We start from the raw sequence: 22,953 nt of genomic DNA, 5'->3' as shown, positions 1-22,953 counted from the left end.
GTACAGGTCATTGTATTTTTAGTTTTAAAAGTCTACCACTGGATGGTGCCCACGTACCATAGACCACAGTTTGGGACTCTAGTCTAAAATGGGGGGAAAAAACTATACAATATTTAACCTTTAACCTTTACCTTCCATCACTGATCAGGTTAGTACTAATGGATGAATAAATTGACATGTGCTGCCATGAGTGAAACAAATCCTGCTGTTGGAGCAGGAAGCTCAATGATGGCCATCAGGTCGCAACAATCAGTGTTTGCATCATGTTGGACAATTTGCATTTCTGATGATATGATCACTTATTCGAAGGATGTGCGTCAAGATAACAATGTGAAATATCATGCTCTACACTTAGTTTTGTTGACTTTGACGGTCTTGCTTTTTAAAGGGATGAGACCCTGGATGTGACCTTGATGATGCGCAGACACTGCTGATGTCAAGGCTGCCCCCTGCTCGACAAAGTGGACCAAGTAAGAGGTCTTCCATTAACTCTGCTGTCCTTTTAAAACATGGCCACTCTTAGGAACACATGCATCATTTAATGACTTTTTTTTACTTTGAACTGTAGGCCTTTTTTCTATTTCTTCTACATTTTAGAAACAATTTTTACCCCCATATTACATTTACTCATATTCATAGAACTTTATTGTGATAAATTAGGATTCAATTATTACCATCAAATTAAACATTTTAAATACAATTATTAAATTATTTTTTGTTATGTTACAGTATTCTCATAAAATTTCAACTTACAAAAAATATATATTTTTGTCTCACATTATTCCATGTTTTTTATTCTTGTACAATTTCTTCAACTGTTTTTCTTTTCTGATACTTTTTTTTTTTTATAAAGTATTATGTATTCCTCACAATATGACTTTACTCTGTGAATTTTATTTACAATTTTTCTGATTAAAAAAACTATAAATATTGTGAACACTTTTTTCAACTTATATTACAACGTTATTGTCATAAAATGTTCACTTTTTAAAAAATCGTTACTCTTATCGTCACAAATTCCAATTGTATTCCCATAAAACAACTTTGTTCCTCAACTTTTTCTTTTTTTTTTACAATTTTTTTGTAAATTATTGTACAATTTTATCTTTTTTCCTTCTAATAGAATATTTTCTTATTCAATGTTACACTTTTATTCCAATTAAATATCAACTTTATTGTCGTACAATTTAATCTTTTTTCTCTCTGGATCTTTTTTTTAATAAATTACAATAATTTTCTTCTAATATTACAATTTTATTCCCCGAAATTATCAACTTTATTTGTGTATAACTTTATCTTTTTTCTCTTCCAATAAAATATGTGAGTTTCATAAATTACACTTTCTTTTCACAGTACCATGATTTTATTCCAATTAAATTAAAACTATTGTTGGACAGTTGTCTTTTTTCTCTTCTATAAAATATATACATTTTACAAATATTACAATTTAATTCCCATAAGTTTTATATATTTTTATTCTAACATTTCCATGTAATTTTGACTTTTTTTTTCTTGTAATATTAAACCTTTTTCTCATAGGATTACTAAAATGTTGACTTTATTTACACATAATTACAATTTGTCTGATAAAATATTAATTTTTCTCAAAGTAGTTCAACTTTATTTTCATAATTCTAATACTTTTGATCTTTTCGGTGTAGTCCTAAACGTGAGTTTTAATCATAACATACGCCGACACAATCGAAAGAATTCAATAAACAATGTTTATTATTGTCATGCTATTATGCGGTGGTGTGGAAGTACACTGCATCATATTGACTCTTAATGATGCAATGCAGTTGTACACCACTACAAAGTAAAAGCACAACAACAAACACATTCTCTTCTTATCTCTTTGAAAATGGCCATCATTACCGTTTGTAATTTATAGAAACTTGACTATATTCTCACAATTCATATTGTGTGCACATCCATAAGTACAGGTCATGATGTCAAGGTGTGATTTTCCTATGGTGAGAGTATGTTTAAGACCGGTTTAGCAGATGTAAATTCTTGGGAGTATGCGTTCGATGCCAGGCTGGGTTTGACGAACTCCCTGCTTTTCTCATTTCACCCGAAAAAGGAAAAATAACAGTTGGAGTGGAAAGTCACATTTTCTCATTTTGTCAGCATTTTAGCACACTTCAAAGTCAACAAAGCTCCAGAAAAAGACACACAAAAAAAAGAGGTGTAGTCTCGGTAAAACACCGTCATGACTTACATCATTCATCTCACAGTTGCTGCTGCGTTTGGGGAAATCATTAGGTGTGTGTAGCCAATGGAATGTGTTTACTTTGGTCAAGATTTTAGGAATGAAATACACAGATGTGAGTTGGAATTTAGTTTCTAGCGCTAATATTTGGAGTCCTTTGCCCATTCTGATACTTTGTAGACATGAGTTGACGTGTTTATCGCTGTGGTTTTACTTTTTGTTGTTCCATCGCTTCAGTAAGAAAATGAGCTTTTGTGGGGGAGGAAGCCAGGCTTCACTACACATCTTAAAATAAAGCCTGGGCCTCTGCTGTTACAAGGTGACTGTAATGTTAGCGATGTCGCTAACGTAGCTGTGCTAGTGTTGCTAACGTTTGTGTCCTTCTCCTCCACTCCTTAGTGTTACCTTGTTGTATGTGATTTGTGGTAGAGGTGCCAGATAACTTCGATTCACATCTGAATCACAATTTATTACGATTCCGATCCAAATCAAAATGGTTAAGAATCCATTTTTAAAAATAAGTTTTTTTATGCCATTTCCAACTAAATGCTGTAACTTTCAATTGTAATTTTAACAGCATTGCGTCACCTACTGTACAAGAGTGTGCCTACGTAGTCTACGCCAGTGTTTTTCAACCTTTTTTGAGCCGAGGCACATTTTTTGCGTTGAAAAAATGCGGAGGTACACCACCAGCAGAAATCATCAAAAAACAAAACTCAGTTGACAGTAAAAAGTCGTTGTCGCAATTGTTGGATATGACTTTAAACCATAACCAAGCATGCATCACTATAGCTCTTGTCTCAAAGTAGGTCTACTGTCACCACCTGTCACATCACACCCTGACTTATTTTGACTTTTTTGCTGTTTTCCTGTGTGTAGTGTTTTAGTTCTTGTCTTGCGCTCCTATTTTGGTAACTTTTTCTCTTCTTTTGGTATTTTCCTGTAGCAGTTTCATGTAGGGGTGTCCGATAATGGCTTTTTGCCGATATCCGATATTCCGATATTGTCCAACTCTTAATTACCGATACCGATATAAACCGATACCGATATCAACCGATACCGATATATACAGTCATGGAATTAACACATTATTATGCCTAATTTGGACAACCAGGTATGGTGAAGATAAGGTCCTTTTTTTAAAAAAAATTATTAAATAAAATAAGATAAATAAATTAAACTGTTTCTTGAAGTAAAACAATATAAAAACAGTTACATAGAAACTAGTAATTAATGAAAATGAGTAAAATTAACTTTTAAAGGTTAGTACTATTAGTGGACCAGCAGCACGCACAATCATGTGTGCTTACGGACTGTATCCCTTGCAGACTGTATTGATATATATTGATATATAATGTAGGAACCAGAATATTAATAACAGAAAGAAGGGGAGGGAGTTTTTTTGGGTTGGTGCACTAATTGTAAGTGTATCTTGTGCTTTTTATGTTGATTTAATAAAAAATAAAAAATAAATAAAAATAAAAACCATACCGATAATAAAAAAAACGATATCGATAATTTCCGATATTACATTTTAAAGCATTTAACGGCAGATAATATTGTCAGGCCGATATTATCGTCAGACCGATTTATATTATCGGACATCTCTAGTTTCATGTCTTCCTTTGAGCGATATTTCCCGCATCTACTTTGTTTTAGCAATCAAAAATGTTTCAGTTGTTTTTATCCTTCTTTGGGGGGACATTGTTGATTGTCATGTTCGGATGTACATTGCGGATGCCGTCTTTGCTCCACAGTAAGTCTTTGCTGTCGTCCAGCATTCTGTTTTTGTTTACTTTGAAGCCAGTTCAGTTTTAGTTTCGTTCTGCATAGCCTTCCCTAAGCATTTTCTTAGGGGCACTTACTTTTTGTTTATTTTTGGTTTAAGCATTAGACACCTTTTTACCTGCACACTGCCTCCCGCTGTTTCTGACATCTACAAAGCAATTAGCTACCTGCTACCACCTACTGATATGGAAGAGTATTACACGGTTACTCTGCCAAGCTCTAGACAGCACCGACACTCAAAAACGACACATAATTTGCAGACTATAATTACTGGTTTGCAAAAAATATTTTTAACCCAAATAGGTGACATTAGAGAATCTCCCACGGCACACCAGACTGTATCTCACGGCACACTAGTGTGCCGCAGCACAGTGGTTGAAAAACACTGGTCTACGGAACACCTTAAGATAGGGGTGTCCAAAGTTTTGCCCCTAAGGGCTGCACACTGAAAAATCAAACGATGCAGAGGCCATTTTGATATATTTCATTTTCAAAGCCAATTCATATATACCCGTATATAGATTTTTGTTTTTTAAAGAAAAAAAAACAGCCTGCATGTTGGCAAAAAAAATGCTCAAATGATGCAAGATTCCCCATACTGTGTACGATCAAGCGCTCCTTTTCTGCAAGTTGTAAACCTCTCGTGAGCTCATTGTAAACCAACATGGTTGATCGTTTCGGGACTTCTCCGCCGTTTCAGAAGAAGACATTTTGCATGCCATTTGCACCTTTTGCGAGAAGGAAAAAAAAATCATGCTTCAACACATCAAACCTTATCAGCCACATGAGCTGCCAGCATGGCTATGTCAGTGTTTTGAAGCCAATGTAAGCAATTCTAGAGAAGCATGCAAAAAAAGATGCATGTGCACCATTTAAAAAAAAAAAAAAAAAAAGATATTAATAAGTGAATCGGTATCATTCTAGAGAAGCAGTAAGCTTGCTATATTTGATATTTAAAAAAACAAAAAAACATCTTGCGTCTAGTTTTTAGTGTCCACATTTCAACTTATTATTCATTTATTTTTGTCTGTCTTCAATGCTGCTTGGATCACAAGTTTAATATCACACATTGACACAATATGTAGATATTATTTTCACAATTTGATTGACAAACTTGCATCTGTACTGTAGGACAAGTGCAGAGTTACAGCGTGGATGTAAAAACTTGGGATATTTCGATCAGGGTTTTATGCTGCCAATTCCCATACTGATCATCCATGAGTGAGATGGCCGATACCATCCCATGTATTAACTGTAAATGTTCCAATGTATTTATGTTGAGTGCTAATGACAGTTTAACAATATCGACACAATATTTAAACTAGTTCTTCCTCTGTGTGCAACAAGTCCAGCCTCTTCTTCCAGTGATAATGATAGTTGATAATGATACTTACAATACCAAAAAAAATGCACTTCATCTTACACTTGTAAGATAGTTACCCACAGTTATAAGTGGCTTAAAAAGTGGTTTAATGTTTGACTGTAAAGGTTGTAGTTTTTGACTGCTCATGCAAAAACTGCAGAGTTTTTCCAGTCCGAGTAGACCAGGAAGCCGCTGAAGGTGCTGTCCGTCTTAGTGCTGGAGTACAATCCATTGTACTCACCCAGAGCCATCTGGACCCAAACCTGGTCTCCAGGCACCAGGTGGAGCAGGGAACCGCCCGACAACGACGCCGGTTTGGGCCAATTCCCGAAGAACTGAAAGTAGGACGCGACGGCATGTCCGTTTTTCACCAGGTCAAACTGCAGGCTGGCACGGTACACGGTGGCGTGCACGGCAAAGTAGTAGACGCCGGGGACTTTGCACGTGAAGCGGCCCGTCTCGGCGTTGTAGTCGCCCTGCTCATTGAGGAGGATCTTGTCGAAGAGCACCGTGTCGCCCGCGGGGAGGGGTAGGTCGCGACCTTCTGACACTTTGGCGCTAAAGGCGGATTTGGGGGAGACGGCACACTGTCCCGCCTCGCCCTTCTGCCCTCGCTCTCCAGGGTCACCTCTGTCCCCACTTAGACCTTGTGCACCCGCCTCACCTGGAGAGGACATACCAATTGGAGCTTTTTCCACAGCTGTTGGATCACCGGGACTATAATGGACGATACCTGGAGCTCCCATGTCCCCCTTCTCTCCCTTCTCGCCGGACGCAGCGTCCCTTCCATCACGTCCATCTCTGCCCGGTTGACCGGGGCTGCCGTGACCTCCCGGAGAGCCAGGGATTCCAGGGTGACCCGAACACAGACTGGCAGGGATCTTGTTGTCCTCTAGCGGAACAGAAAGATGTATTTGGAGGACGATCAGGAAGAGGAGATTGAGTGTTGTCATTGTAGTCACTGCAGGGACACACAAGTCAAATTTAGCTGACTTTATTCCCATCAAATTAAGACTTTTTTTCATTTTAATAACCATTTTCCCCCAGTAATATTAATGAAGTTATTATTTTGAAATTACAATATTTTTCTTGTCATACTATAACTTTATTGTCACAAAATTATGACTATATTCGCATGAAATGATGACCTTTTAAATGACTTCATTTTCTTGGCAATAATTATTTTATTTTCGTCGTCATATTATAACTTTATTCTCATACAATTATAACTTTTTTTTCCCTTTTGAATGACTTATTCCCCTGGCTGTATTAATGACTTTATTCTGTTAAAATTACAATATTTGTTTTGCCATATTATGACCTTATTCTCATAAAAATATGACTTTTTTCCTTTTAAATTACTTTTTTGCAAGCAATATTAATGATTTGATTCTGTTTGAATGACAATATTTTTCTTATAATATTAAGACTTTATTTTCATAAGATTATGAATTTATTTCTTTTAAATGACTTTTTTCTGTCAGTAATAAGGACTATACTGGTAAAATTAAAATATATTTCTTGTAATTTTATAACTTTATCATCATAAAATTATGACTTTTTTTCTGACAAAATCAATCAAAGTTTATTTGTATAGCCCTCAATCACAAATGCCTCAAAGGTTTGGGCTGGGTTTATGACTTTAGTCTGTTAAAAGTAAAAAAAAAAAAAAAGTTTTATTATGACTTCAATTTTCATATGATTGTTTTTTTTTTCCTTTTTAAGAACATTTTCCTGGCATTATTTTTGACTTTATTCTGTTAATCTTACAATATTAGTTTTGCCATACTATGACCTAATTCTCATAAATTGATGACTTTTTTTCCTTTTAAATTACTTTTTTGCTGACAATATTAATGATTTTATTCTGTTAAAATAAAAATATTTTCTTTATAATATTAAGTCTTTATTTTCATAAGATGATGACTTTCTTTCTTTTAAATTACTTTTTTCTGTCAGTATTAACTACTTTGTTTTGGTAAAATTAAAATATATTTTATGACTTTATTATCATAAAATTATGACTTTTTTTCCTGACAGTATCAATCAATCAATCAATCAAAGTTTATTTGTATAGCCCTTAATCACAAATGCCTCAAAGGGCTGGGCTGGGTTAATGACTTTAGTCTGTTAAAATTACAATATTTTTTGATATTATGACTTTAATTCTCATATGGTTGGTTTATTTCCTTTTTAAGGAAATTTTCCTGGCATTATTAATTACTTTATTCTGTTAATGTTACAATATTTTTTTTGCAAAATTATAACTATATACTTGTAAAATTATTATATTTTCCCTTTTTAAATTATTTTACTTTGACTTTATTCCTTTAAAATTACAATACTTCCCCCCGACAATATGAATGGCTTTATTCTCTTAAAAGTATGACTATATTATCATAAAATTATGCCTTTTTTGTTTTTTTTTATTATCCCCCCCCCCCCGACAGTATTAATGACTTTATTTTGTTAAAATTACAATATCTTTCTTGTAATATCATGACTTTGTTCTCATTAAATTAAGACACTTTTTGTGACAATATTAATGACTTTATTTTGTTAGAATTACCATATTCTTCTTGTAATATTATAACTTTATTGTCATAAAACTGACCTATTTTTTTTGTAAATTACTTTTCCACCTGGCAACATTAAGGAATTTATTCTGTTAAAATGAAAATATTTTTCTTTCAATAGTTGACTTGATTCTAACAAAATTATGACTTTTTAAATATTTGTTAAATATAACAAATGATAAACACTGTCAGACAGCAAAAAAAATATTTTTTCACAAAAAATATTGTTATAAATATTACAAATGTACAATTGACTACACTGTTACTCTCACTGTACTGTTTATGGTTTGTGGTTATGTTGTTGTCTGACTTTTATGCACTTTTTTTAACGAACTTTGTTGTAAGAATCATTAACCTGGGAACTACAAATATAAATTATCTTAGCTGCAATCTGGGACAGTTACATTTGTATGTCCATTAATGTGCATTGTCCCATTTAACATATAAATGAATAAAATCAATTTACATTTGTAAAATTATTTTATCCAAGTAAAATGACAACTTTATTATCATTATAGTCATTCTTTTACCCTCAGTATTATTCCAGCGTTGCATCGTAAAATCATTACTCTTAGCAACTTTTTGTAGTAATTTTCCGACGTTCTCAACAATATAACTGTACACGTAAAATAACTTTTATTCTTGTAAAAACGAATTCCTTGTAGAATTCTAACTATATACACATATGCATACATATACTGTACGTGTAGTAAGTTGTGCGTGTGTGTGCGTGTGTGTGTGTGTGTGTGTGTGTGTGTGTGTGTGTATGTGTGTGTGTGTGTGTGTGTGTGTGTGTGTGTGTGTGTGTGTGTGTGTGTGTGTGTGTGTGTGTGTGTAAAGGGTATACTCAATATGCGTGTGTGTATACCGTCTGTATATGTGGGCATTTACTGTATATACTGTGTGTGCATATACTGTGTGTAACGTGTGTGTAACTGTATACTATGTGTGCATATACTGTACGTAATGTGTGTATACTATATGTCAGAGGTGTGGACTCGAGTCACATGACTTGGACTCGAGTCAGACTCGAGTCATGAATTTGATGACTTTAGACTCGACTTGACAAAATGTAAAAAGACTTGCAACTCGACTTAGACTTTAACATCAATGACTTGTGACTTCACTTGGACTTGAGCCTTTTGAATTGACATGACTTGACATGACTTGCTACTTTCCCCAAAACCCAAAGATGAAAAAGTTATTCGGGAGCGCTCCGTATTTTTCATTGTGTACTTGTCTATCAGCGTTGCGTGTGTCAGCTGGTGTGCTCTCAGTACAACAGCCAATCAAATTAGATCTACTTTGTTTTCATCCCACAGCATTCATCCAATCAAATTGCAGGACAACCAACGAAGAAGACATGTCCAAACCACACGCCAGTGAACAAAAAATGATACCTAAAATAATTTTGTTTGGGTATAAAAATTACGAGGTGGTCAACACAAAACGGTTTGCAGTATGCAACACATGCGGTTCGAAAATTACTGATGGAGAGGCAACAACTTCAAACTTCGTCCGACATTTGAAGTTGCACAAAGAACGGTAAGTTTTGAATGTAAGATAACGTTTATTGGCTAAGTAACGTGACTTTTATTTGCTGTGTAGTTAAATCAGTGAGGCTGTAAACTCACTGCTAACGTTATAACGTTATTGCAAACACGGGAATCTGTTGCAGTTCACTACCTTATTCATACTTTTTGTTCAGTGATTTTTTTTAAGCAGGGTTACGTTAGTCAATATATCACACGTAACGTTAGACGGCGGTCAGCAGCACCGCGTATTTTAGCCACCTAAAAAAAGACAAAAATAGTCAAATAAAGGTCAGTTAAAATGTATACTATATTATGAATATGTGTACCGTTTTAGCTAGCTTTCTGACATACTGTTGGTTGTTCACCTCAGTGGTCCCCAACCACCGGGCCGCGGCCCGGTACTGGTCCGTGGATCGATTGGTATCGGGCCGCACAAGAAATATATATTTTTTTTTTGTCTTTTTTTAATTAAATCAACATAAAAAACACAAGATACACTTACAAGTAGTGCACCAACCCAAAAAAACTCTCTCCCCCTTTTGTTCTGGGCATTGAACATGAAGACTCTTCCTTCACTGTTCCGAGTGGCCATGAGAGTCTTGGCAGTGCCTGCCTCCAGTGCTCCAGTGGAGCGAGTTTTCAGCCATGGTGGCATCATACTACGCCCCCATCGTGCACAAATGACTGACAGACTCTTGGCTAATTTGGTCTTTTGCAAATGCAATGCAGCATAGGGCCCTGACATATAAAAAGTACAACTTTTTTGTTATGTTCACGTATATGTCATGTTTTTTCAATGTTAACACTTTTGTACAAATAAGTACATTTGCACTTTATTTTTCAATGTGTTTGTTCTGTAAAGGAATGAGTTAATGTTTAAAATGACTGGTTAATAGTGCTATTATAAAGTGCAATGTCAGCACAATTTTCTTTCCTGCAATTTAAAATGCACTTGTTTTAATAAATAAATACAGCGTTTGAAAAGCATACACAATCTGTGTTAATATATTAGTCTGTGGTTAAAAGGACTTGAAAGGACTCCAAACTCAAAATGCAGGACTTAGGACTTGACTTGAGACTTTCCAGTCTTGACTTTGGACTTGACTCGGGGCTTGCCTGTCTTGACTCGGGACTTGACTCGGACTTGAGGGCAAAGACTTGAGACTTACTTGTGACTTGCAAAACAATGACTTGGTCCCACCTCTGCTATATGTCCATATGCATATTCTATATGTACAGTATGTGTGCAGATAGTTATACTGTATGTAATGTGTTCATGTGTATGTACAGTATGTGTGTGCATATACTGTATGTAATCTATATGTGTGCATATACTGTAGGTATATGTGTGCACATACCGTATGTACTGTATATGTGTGCATATACGATATGAATATGTGTGCATATCCATCCATCCATTTTCTACCGCTTATTCTCTTCGGGGTCGCGGGGGGCGCTGGGACCTATCTCAGCTACAATCGGGCGGAAGGCAGGGTACACCCTGGACAAGTCGCCACCTCATCGCATTATGTGTGCTTATACGATATGAAAATGTGTGCCTATACGGTATGAAAATGTGTGCCTATACCGTACGAATGTGTGCATATACCGTATGCATACAATATGTGTGCATGTACCGTATGCATACAGTATGTGTGCATGTACCGTACTAATGTGTGCATATACCATAAGTATGTGTGCATATACCGTATAAATGTGTGCATATACCGTATGAAAATGTGTGCCTATACCGTACGAATGTGTGCATGTACCGTATGCATACAGTATGTGTGCATATACCGTACTAATATGTGTGCATATATCGTAAGTATATGTGTGCATATACCAAATGCATATATATGCACATACATATGCATACACATGTATATATGTATGCATATATGTATATGTGTGCATATACCGTATGTATATGTGTGCATATATCGTATGTATTTGTGTGCATATACCGTATATATATGTGTGCATATACCGTATGTATTTGTGTGCATATACCGTATGTATATTTGTACATATACCGTATATGTATTTGTGTGCATATACCGTATGTATATGTGTGCATATACAGTATGCATCTGTGTGCATATACCTTATGTATACAGTATGTGTGCATATACCGTATGCATATATATGCACATATATATGTATATATGTATGCATATATGTATATGTGTGCGTATACTGTGCGTGTACCGAACGTATATGTGCATATACCATATGCATATACATATGCATACATATGTGTTTATGTATGCATATACAGTATGTATATGTACCGTATTTTTCAGACTATAAGTCGCAGTTTTTTTCATAGTTTGGGTGCAACTTATACTCAGGAGCGACATATGTGTGAAATTATTAACACATTACCGTAAAATATCAAATAATATTATTTAGCTCTTTCACGTAAGAGACTAGACATATAAGATTTCATGGGAATTAGCGATTAGGAGTGACAGATTGTTTGGTAAACGTATAGAATGTTCTATATGTTATAGTTATTTGAATGACTCTTACCATAATATGTTACGTTAACATACCAGGCACGTTCTCAGTTGGTTATTTATGCCTCATATAACATACACTTATTTAGCCTGTTGTTCGCTATTCTTTATTTTTTTTAAATTGCCTTTCAAATGTCTATTCTTGGTGTTGGGTTTTATCAAATAAATTTCCCCAAAAAATGCGACTTATGTGTGACTTATATGTTTTTTTCCTTCTTTATTATGCATTTTCAGCCGGTGCGACTTATACTCCGGAGCGACTTATACTCTTGTAAAGAACATAATGTCATGGCTGTCTTGAGATTCCAATACTTTCTACAACTCTTATTTTTTTGTGATAGAGTGATTGGAGCACATACTTGTTGGTCACAAAAAACATTCATGAAGTTTGGTTCTTTTATGAATTTATTATGGGTTTACTGAAAATGTGACAAAATCTGCTGGGTCAAAAGTATACATACAGGAATGTTAATATTTGCTTACATGTCCCTTGGCAAGTTACACTGCAATAAGGCGCTTTTGGTAGCCATCCACAAGCTTCTGGTTACATTTTTGACCACTCCTCTTGACAAAATTGGTGCAGTTCAGCTAAATTTGTTGGTTTTCTGACATAGACTTGTTTCTTCAGCATTGTCCACACGTTTAAGTCAGGACTTTGGGAAGGCCATTCTAAAACCTTAATTCTAGCCTGATTTAGCCATTCCTTTAGCAAATTTGACATGTGTTTGGGGTCATTGTCCTGTTGGAACACTCAACTTTGCCCAAGACCCAACCTCTGGGCTGATGATTTTAGGCTGTTCTGAAGAATTTGAAGGTAATCCTCCTTTTTCATTGTCCCATTTCCTTTCTGTAAAGCACCAGTTCCATTGGCAGCAAAACAGACCCAGAGCATAAAACTACCACCACCATGCTTGACGGTGGGAATGGTGTACCTGGGATTAAAGACCTCACCTTTTCTCCTCCAAACATATTGCTGGGTATTGTGGCCAAACAGCTCAATTTTTGTTTCATCTGACCACAGAACTTTCCTCCTGAAGGTCTTATCTTTGTCCATGTGATGTCAGATGAAACTGGTGCTTTAAATGGGACAATAAAAAAGGAGGATTACCTCCAAATTCTTCAGGACAACCTAAAATCATCAGCCCGGAGGTTGGGTCTTGGGCGCAGTTGGTTGTTCCAACAGGACAATGACCCCAAACACACGTCAAAAGTGGTAAAGGAATGGCTAAATCAGGCTAGAATTAAGGTTTTAGAATGGCCTTCCCAAAGTCCTGACTTAAACGTGTGGACAATGCTGAAGAAACAAGTCCATGTCAGAAAACCAACAAATTTAGCTGAACTGCGCCAATTTTGTCAAGAGGAGTGGTCAAAAATTCAACCAGAAGCTTGTGGATGGCTACCAAAAGCGCCTTATTGCAGTGAAACTTGCCAAGGGACATGTAACCAAATATTAACATTGCTGTATGTATACTTTTGACCCAGCAGATTTGCTCACATTTTCAGTAGACCCATAATAAATCCATAAAAGAACCAAACTTCATGAATGTTTTTTGTGACCAACAAATATGTGCTCCAATCACTCTATCACAAAAACATAAGAGTTGTAGAAATTATTGGAAACTCAAGACAGCCATGACATCATGTTCTTTACAAGTGTATGTAAACTTTTGATCGCGACTGTATATGTGTGTGTGTGTGTGTGTGTGTGTGTACCGTACGTAAATGTGTGCATGTACCGTATGTGCATGTAATCTCCTGAGAGTCAACGTGCTCTGCAGTGGACATTTGTGTTTAGCATAACAGGACTAGTTTAGTTTTCTTTCTGAAATATGAACTTCTGACAAAAGAAAAAGAGCCGTCATGATAATTTGGAAGTTGTTTCTTTTAGTGTTGCAATTATTTGATGAAGTTCCGTAAGGCTGCTGATTGATTTGATAAAGTCCCAACACTGTAACTACTTGGCACATGTTTGTAATCAAAGCTAAATACCAGAAAGATGACTCACTAACTCCTCACCTCCAAGTGTGAAACTTCATTCTTTAACGCTTTTTCTTGACACTCAGAAGAGCAAAGGTTGTCGGTTGAAAGTCAGCTATTGATACGTACCAGTTAGTGGTGGACGTCTTCTTGGTAGGACCTTCAAGTGATGTGCTGGACAGGAAGCTGGTCTCCACTTTTATGCTGCGCTCATGAACACACGCTGTGAACACCAGGAGGAGGAGGAGGAATGTTGACACGAGTGACAAGACAATACTTTGATCAAAGAAGAATTCAACTTACCAGTGTCGGCGAGCTGCTGATCTGAGTGTGTGTGTGTTTGTGTAAGACTGTGTGTGTGTGTGTGTGTCTGTCTGAGAGTGAGAGACGGTCTGTTAAAAGTTGTTCCACCCAGGACCAGCTGAGAGGAAATGGAAGCCAATTAAACGGTGGGCAGGGAGTGAGGGAGGGGAGGTGCTGTGCAAATATGTGCATAAACAGCAGAAGAGTGTGACAACATTAACACAGACATGATGTCAGCTTGTCTGCAGGAAAACTCCCACAATGCGTCATGTGACCGTTTGTGATGATGACACACAAGTTTTGTGATGACGACACACAAGTTTTGTGATGATGACACACAAGTTTACTCTGCTAGCATTGAGAGTCCAAGGTTGTGATTATTTAGGCTTTCGGTATACAGTGCTTCTCAATTACGTTTTGCTTGTAAGTTTTGTTGATACGATGAGACGATCACACTTCAACATCTCTAAAATGTACACGCTGCCTCTTTGCTCGGTCAGCATTGCAAGTGAGAATCGGTTCTTTATTGCTTTGCCCTATTTGAATAAAAGTTAAATACATCTATAAAATGCACACTAGGAATGAGGGGGTTAGTGTGTTGCTGATTGGGGTTTTTTTGCACTACATTACCCAGAAGGCTAAGTTCTGTAGACAGGAACAGGAAGTAGGTCTGAGCTATGTGAGAGGATTGTGCCGTTTGGGCAGTAAAGAGTCGACATATTGTTACATGTTGTTGTTACACGTTGTTGTTCCTGCTTCGTCTCGTGCTTTTTTATGAAGTCAACAGCTCCGTAGCAGAACCTCGAGGGTCTGTAACAGCTTCTTGGCTCAGGCTGTAAGACTCTTGAACGCATTAAAATAATCCCCTCAATTGACGTTGTGATATCATAATCAAAAGGTCATAATACTACTATAACAATTCCCTCATATTTGGGGAAAAAAGTCCAATTTGTAATATGAGGAGAATACTTGCAGTTTTATGACATTAAAGTTGTAATATGATGAGTAAAAAGTACTATTTTATTTATTTACATTTAAGTTATATTTGTAGGAAAAAGTCCTAGTCGTAATAGTCCAAGAAAAAGTCTTAATACTGTAAAATATGACAATTCAGTCATATTTGAAGGAAACAAGCCCGAGTTGTAATATGATGGGGAACGTTGCAGTTTCAAGACGTTCAAGTTGCAATATGACATATAAAAAGTAGTATTTTATGACATTAAAGTTAACATTTTTGGATAAAAAAAGTCATGTCATGATATGAGGGGAAAAGTTGCAATTTTATGAAGTTAATGTTGTAATATTAAAAATTTAAAAAAGTCACAATACTGTATATTATGACAATAGTCATAATTTCTGTATTTCCATATAAGTTGTAACATTACAAATTCAGATTTGTAGTAATTTAGAACGTCATTTTATTTTGAGGGAAAAAAATCTAAGACATAATTTGAGGGCAAAAGTTTCACTTTCATTACGTACAAGTAAAAAAATCGTAATATATTATTTTATGACGTTCACAATATTGTGAAGTATGAGGAATAAAGTTGCAATTTTATGATTAAGTCATAATATTACCAACAAAAAGCTACAATATATTTTATGCCAAAGTCGTAACATTTGGACAAAAAAGTCAAAATTGTATTATTACAAGTGAAAAAGTCATAATGTATATTATGATAATAAAGTTATAATATGAGAAATTAAGTTGCGGTTTTATGACAAAGTTTTAATATTTGGAGAAAAAAGTCAGTCATAATATGAGGAAATACTGTACGTTGTGATTTTATGTTTAAGTTGAAATATTACAAGAAAAAAGTCCCATGTAAAGAAATATGTTGCAGTTTGTGTCAGTTAAGCCTACCCTCTTGTCCACTGGGTTGAACTCCAACGTGTAGGCTTTGAGCCGGGGAGAACAAGAATTGCCACCCCAGCCTGTCGCCTCTCACTGCGTGCAAGGCCAGTGTAGAAAAGAGTCCAGCCCCTCTCAAGAGAACTGGTTCCAGAGCCCTTGCTGTGCGTCGAAGTGAGTCCGACTATATCCAGCCGGAACTTCTCCACCTCGCGCACTAGCTCAGGCCCTGAATGTGAGTGTGAATGTTGTCTGTCTATCTGTGTTGGCCCTGCGATGAGGTGGCGACTTGTCCAGGGTGTACCCCGCCTTCCGCCCAAATGCAGCTGAGATAGGCTCCAGCACCCCCCGTGACCCCAAAAGGGACAAGCGGTAGAAAATGGATGGGTGGATATATATATCTGGCATACGCATTTGAGAGCCGTTTAATATAAGCACACAGCGTGCGGAGTCCGTGCTTTTTAAAAGGAAGGGCCTGTTGCCTAGTGACGTCATTGAGGGTTTCAAACGGCGCTGTGCTTTTTAGCTTTAGCGGTTAGCAGCGCACTTCATCGGCTTTGACGTCAGCGCTTTTGAATCTTTTCACCGGATTGTGTTACCTCTGCTTCATAAAGAGATTGAATGTGCTTCAAAAATGGCTATAATATCATCTTTTCAACAAGTTTGATGGCAAGTTTGTCACTTTAATTATTGATTTGTGGTTCATTATTCCCATTGTATACGTTTGATTGATTGAAACTTTTATTAGTAGATTGCACAGTTCAGTACATATTCCGTACAATTGACCACTAAATGGTAACACCCGAATAAGTTTTTCAACTTGTTTAAGTCGGGGTCCACGTTAATCAATTCATGGTACAAATCTATACTATCAGCATAATACAGTCATCACACAAGTTAATCATCAGAGTATATACATTGAATTATTATCATTATTTACAATCCGGGGGGGTGGGATGTGGGGGGGGTTAGATTTGGTTGATATCAACACTTCAGTATATTAGGAACAGTAAAGGCCCTAATAGACTGCCTTGGGGGACTCCACAGCTTACTGAGTCCAGCTCGATGAGGTTTTATCAAATCCGATTGCTCTGAGTTTATCCAACAGTATAGCGTGGTTAACGTTGTCAAAGGGCTTCTGAAGGTCCAGCATGACCATGCCGCAGTATTTGCCCGCGTTCACCTCATGTTTGATGTGGTCGGTCAGATAGTTTGTATGTTGTTGTCTGCTAGTGTCACAATGTGAGGTTGCCTCTTCATATTTGATTTCAAGGTCATTTTAGTGCGGTGCTTTCACTAGTAAAAACATATTTCCCGCATTGCTGCACTTATGACTGTCTTGCTATCGACATAAAACCACATTAAAAGTTGCGTGCCACACTTTACATTAAGCTTTTGCTAACGGCGTAATGGACCTAAAAGTAATTAAGAGTACGTGTTACTAGTAAAAGTAACGAACACAATGTAAAAACATGGGCAATCATTGCAAATTTTATTTTTTATTTAAAAAAAAATGTCTTACCTAATGAAGGATCATTTCCAGGGTCCTATTTGTTTCAACCTACAACAATAAATAAGATACAACAATTAAAACAATTTTGCCCTGACTGGTTTAGGCTCGCCCACTCAGTTTAAAGTGGGCGAGGCGTATTTAGGTCCTTATTTATGACGTCATCGTCATGGTTTGGAACGTACCTTGGTTTTTTAATGGGAGTTCCTAATAATGAAAGCTGCTCGCAAGTAAATTATCCGATAAATATAATTCTCAAATAAAAACTAGAAGCAAATGTTTCTTAGCTATAATTGACTTCTACACCTGGGCAGTATGCAAGCGAAACAGAAATTATAACAATGCTAACAACTAACATGCTAACAACATGTAAAAACATGGAAATATATCTTGTTTCAATGGACTAAAGTGTAAATGTCGTTGTAATATGAAAAATGATCAATCTAGCACCAAGCAAGATAGGTTCTAATAAGTCCTAATTGTTACCTTATTTTATTTTGGGAGAATTCCAAAGAAATGTAAATGCTAATCACATAATGCTAACAGCTAGCTTACATGTAGGCAAAGTCTTGTCCTTATTTTGTTCGAGTTGTAGTTATTTCCCCCCCTAGAAGTGACACAAAGACAGAAACGTAAATAAAGGAGACATGTTTATTATTGAAACTATCACTTAAATAAAAAAAGTGCATAGAAAATAAACATGATTAGAAACTTTTCTTTTTACACATTATATACAACTTTGTTTCCTCATTATACATTCAAGCGAGTTAAGCTAGTTTGTGGTTTCTTTTTTTTTCTTTCTTTTTTTTTCCATTTCTTTCTCCGTGGTGGCTTTCCTTCATTGCTGGGAGAGAATGATGAGAGTGATGATGTTGACAAAAGAGGATTACCGATAAGACAAAAGTTGTTTTTGTTGTTTAAACCACCACATGCCATCCAACAAGAGAAACGAGGACTCGTTCGACCTCTCTCGTCATTCAAAGTCTTTTCAATAAATTAAACGTTCAGCATTATTATTGAAAAACAAAAACAGTACATGATACGTACAACTGAGAACGGCCATTGTGGAAGGCGGTAGTCAGTGTTTCGTATGAACAGCACATCAAGTAAGACATACGATGAGAACAACAACAAGCACGTGAACACACTGACGTCTCAACACATTTCAACTGATCCTTTTTGCGGAAAAACTAAGATTAACTGCAAAATGCTCCTTTTTGTGACCGAGGTGCATTCACAGGCACAGCAAAAACTGGTACTGGATATCCCATTATACAAAAAAAAAAAAGAAAGAAGAAACGATGCACGTTAGTTTGTTTATCTGAGAGTACTGTAACACAAAACCATTATAGAGTACATTGAAACATTGCTATTAGAATCATCGGCTGTTTTTTTTATTTTTTTTATTTGCTACTGTAACTAAGTTTGTCCATTCCATATATGGTATAGATACTAAAGCACAAGACTATGCATGTGTCTGTATAATATTGTCATGTTATTTATACTATAATTACAGAGAGGGGAGGGGGCACTGCTGTGACCGCCCCTCCACAGGAAATGAAGTCCGAAGATTTTGACCCACGAGCTGCAGAAGTGGGCCTCGACTGGTGAGATCTGTTAGACCGGAGCCCTTGACAGCCCAAGACTCGTCGTGTTGTTGAGATAAAACCGAAAACCATCGCCCGCGTTCATCAGGAGTGTCGGCACGGCAACGGAAAAGCACGTCCACAGACGGAAGGTAGGATTATTACATTCATTAATGACCTTAGCAGCCTGCTTTTAGAGCCTCACTTAAAGCAGTACTACTACATGTTGTTGTTGTTGAGGGCTTTGACCACTAGGGGGCAGCATGGGAGTCACTGCTAATGAATGACAGTCATAATACAAGTCATGTATCTTTTTTAACACTGATGAGCACTAAGGAGTAATAAGACACTGAAAAGAAAAAATACATCTTGAATGACAAATCAATTTGTAATATTACTAGAAAAAGTTGCAACAATAGCTTGTCAAATTAGAAATGTTATATAATGTGACGTTCAAGTTGTAATATTACAAGAAAACATCCTAGGCCCTCTGTATGTATGACAATAATGCCCTAATATTTCGGGGTGAAAGTTCAAGTCGAAATATGACAAGTAAGAAGTTGTATTTTATGACAATAAAGTTAGAATAGTTGGAGGAAAAAAAGCCAGTCAAAATATAAAATCGGAGAGTTGAGATTTTATGTTATCATAATCAAAAGGTCATAATACTATTATAACAATTCCCTCATACTTGGGGAAACAAGTCCAATTTGTAATATGAGGAGAATACTTGCAGTTTTATGACATTTAAGTTGTAATATGATGAGTAAAAAGTACTATTTTATGACATTAAAGTTACATTTGTAGGAAAAAGTCCAAGTCGTAATAGTCCAAGAAAAGGTCATAATACTGTATGATATGACAATTCAGTCATATTTGAAGGAAACAAGCCCAGGTTAATATGATAGGAAACATTGAAGTTTCATGACGTTCAAGTTGCAATATGACATATAAAAAGTAGTATTTTATGACATTAAAGTTAACATTTTTGGAGAAAAAAGTCAAGTTGTGATATGAGGGGAAAAGTTGCAATTTTATGAAGTTAATTAAAAAAATCATAATACTGTATATTATGACAATAGTCATAATTTCTGTATTTCCATATAAGTTGTAACATTACAAGTTCAGATTTGTAGTAATTTATAACAAAGTCATTTCATTTTGAGGGAAAAAAATCTAAGACATAATTTGAGGGCAAAAGTTTCACTTTCATTGCGTACAAGTAAAAAAAATTGCAATATATTATTTTATGACGTTCACAATATTGTGAAGTATGAGCAATAAAGTTGCAATTTTATGATTAAGTCATAATATTACAAACAAAAAGCTACAATATATTTTATGCCAAAGTCGTAACATTTGGACAAAAAGGTCAAAGTTATATTACAAGTGAAAAAGTCATAATGTATATTATGATAATAAAGTTATAATATGAGGAATTAAGTTGCGATTTTATGACAAAGTTGTAATATTTGGAGAAAAAAGTCAGTCATAATATGAGGAAATACTGTACGCTGTGATTTTATGTTTAAGTTGAAATATTACAAGAAAAAAGTCCTATGTAAAGAAATATGTTGCAGTTTGTGACAGTTAAGCCGTAATATTACAAGATAAAAGACGCAATACTGTGTGTCATGAAAATAAAGTTAAAATGAGAGAAAAAAAGTGGCGATTTCATGACACTTGAGTTATATTAAACTAATGTTACAAGAAAAAGTCATACTATTTTATCATGACAATAAAGTTGTGATTTTATGACATTTAAGTTGTAGTATTACAAGAAAGTCCAAATATTGCAGGGTAATTTTTAATGACTAAAAAGCCTAATTTCTAGTTGTGTAACGGTACATGTATTCATAATCTAAACAAAAAGTCATCATTGTAGGAGAATGTCATATATATATTTCAAGTGAAAAGTCACAGATTTATAAGAATAAAGTTGTAATATGGCACAAAGTCTTTTTATGAGAATGTCACATTTTTACAAAAATAAAGTTGTGTGTTAATATTACAAGAATAAATTATTCACTTTAGGAGAATGTGATATTTAAAAAGAAAAGTAATTTTAAGAAAATAAAGCTGTAACCCTGCAAAGGATAAATTGTAATTTTTAAAACTAAGTGGTAAAACTGCAAGGGTAAAAAGACATATTTTTTTTTAGGATGCCATACTTTAAAGGGAAGAAAGTAGTTTTCTTTTCAGTGTGGTCCTAATACTCCTTGTTAAGCTGCATGGAGCATGAACATAAATAAAAGGCACCTGCTTGATAACAAAGCAGAGTTGAGTCAGATGTGAGATGAAGCGTGTTGATATTTGAGATATGACTGCTTGTGTCTGTAGTGAGGAGACAGTAAGGCTGGGGAGAGGAGATATCAGCTAAGCATCCATCATCAGCCAACCTCTCCCAAGTGCATAATCATCATCATAATCATAACCATAGTAGTATTTCACATGAGCCCAGAAGAGAAGATCTTCTGGTGGACTGAAGAAGCCAATTTGGACCAAACCACAGACCAGCGTCAGTCTTTGGAATCAAACAAAAACATTCAGATTTACAAAAACAAAGCAAAAAAAGGCAGCGGAGTACAAAACAGAGCGCGCATTAGTGTTTGTAAACCTCTAGTTTCTACAAAAAATGGCATCAAAATAAATATGATTTGTTTTAAAAAAATATAAATACCATCAATAAGTGCTATTCACTAGTGAGTGCTTTTTTTTCCACTGTAGAAAAATATACATTATATACATTTATTCTTTAAAAAGCGTGATATTTGCTCGTCCCAATAAAAAAAGACAAAAAACTAAATACAAATACGAACATTTTCATAATAGTCACATAAAATATCAATTCAAGGGCGCCTTGTTTGTTTGGTTCTCTTTGCTGCTGTCGTTTTGGAACAAAATCGACGCGCACTTTCTCGACAAACAAATAGGAATAAATATGTCTACTAAAGCACGTCAGTAGGGTCTCGGGTGGGACGGGCGGTCCTTGGCTGTCAGTCCACCAGAATCTCAAGCTGCCTTGCTCGCTCCACAACGCTCTAATCGGATAAATGGGGGTCAGGTGAGGTGAGCAGGTCAAGTCACCGTGGTTGTGAAGGCATCAGGGCACATTCACACTGGGAGATATGGGAGATGTGTGCAGAAAAGCAGGCTTCGCTACACACCGCAAAACCGATTCTAGTCTTTTTCTGTTCCCTTCAACAAATTGCACTTTGGTGTAAAGTGGAGCCGAGTTCTTTGATTTTTGTTGTAACGGTCCACCAGTGACACATCTTAAAGTGAAGGAGGATGGGCCATGTAAAAACGAGTCGGTCAAATTGGAAAACAAAGAGTGACGTGACACGAAAAGGAGGCACAGGAAATTAATGGCCCCTCCTCCTCTGCATATTCAACGTTGGTACAAACCGGCGCAGGCGGGTCAATTGAGGAACTTGCGACACCGTTTGGCGCCGCAGTTGCAGGGCAGCTTGTGGCCGGCGTCCTCCACGGGGAACTTGTAGTCGTACGTCAGCTCCTCGCCGGGGTGGATGCGGCGGGAGGCCAAGATGACGATGTGCTTCTGGCCGTCGGCCGCGATCACCCGCGAGTAGCAGTTGGGCTCGCACGAGTGGTTGATGAAGCGGGCGGCGTTACCGTGCACCGTGGCGTCCACCACCTCGTAGTCGTCGATGCGGAACATGTAGCAGCCGATCCCCTTTGAAGGAAAGCGTTTTAGTGACCACTGAG

General features: G+C 36.2%; 2 protein-coding genes and 1 long non-coding RNA gene across 5 annotated transcripts in view; 1 reads left to right on the top strand and 2 right to left on the bottom strand.

Moving 5' to 3' along the window:
* The window catches only part of LOC133614717 (uncharacterized), a 45,854-nt gene that overhangs the window by 20,207 nt on the left and 2,694 nt on the right, over window positions 1-22,953 (top strand). For both annotated transcript variants that reach the window (XR_009816615.1, XR_009816614.1), the window contains exons 2-3: window positions 389-470; window positions 19,155-19,376. This is a non-coding gene — a long non-coding RNA (uncharacterized lncRNA). The remainder of the gene's footprint in view (window positions 1-388; window positions 471-19,154; window positions 19,377-22,953) is intronic.
* On the bottom strand, window positions 4,552-16,213 carry c1qtnf5 (C1q and TNF related 5). The gene is made up of 5 exons (XM_061972897.2): window positions 16,141-16,213; window positions 14,277-14,394; window positions 14,103-14,196; window positions 6,097-6,324; window positions 4,552-6,027 (listed from the first exon to the last, which is right to left on the bottom strand). Exons 4-5 carry the CDS (start codon window positions 6,314-6,316, stop codon window positions 5,507-5,509), a joined length of 741 nt encoding a protein of 246 aa, XP_061828881.1. The 5' UTR covers window positions 6,317-6,324; window positions 14,103-14,196; window positions 14,277-14,394; window positions 16,141-16,213; the 3' UTR covers window positions 4,552-5,506.
* The window catches only part of kmt2a (lysine (K)-specific methyltransferase 2A), an 89,765-nt gene continuing 85,087 nt past the window's right edge, over window positions 18,276-22,953 (bottom strand). For both annotated transcript variants that reach the window (XM_061972890.2, XM_061972891.2), the window contains exon 34: window positions 18,276-22,921. In XM_061972890.2, coding sequence (XP_061828874.1) covers window positions 22,646-22,921 — 276 coding nt within the window. In that variant the 3' untranslated portion in view covers window positions 18,276-22,645. The remainder of the gene's footprint in view (window positions 22,922-22,953) is intronic.

This window comes from Nerophis lumbriciformis, linkage group LG17 (genome assembly GCF_033978685.3).
Source record: "Nerophis lumbriciformis linkage group LG17, RoL_Nlum_v2.1, whole genome shotgun sequence".
Taxonomy (NCBI): Eukaryota; Metazoa; Chordata; class Actinopteri; order Syngnathiformes; family Syngnathidae; genus Nerophis; species Nerophis lumbriciformis.
The sequence above is the reverse complement of the archived record's forward strand: the minus strand, read 5'-3'. Positions and strand labels throughout refer to the sequence as shown.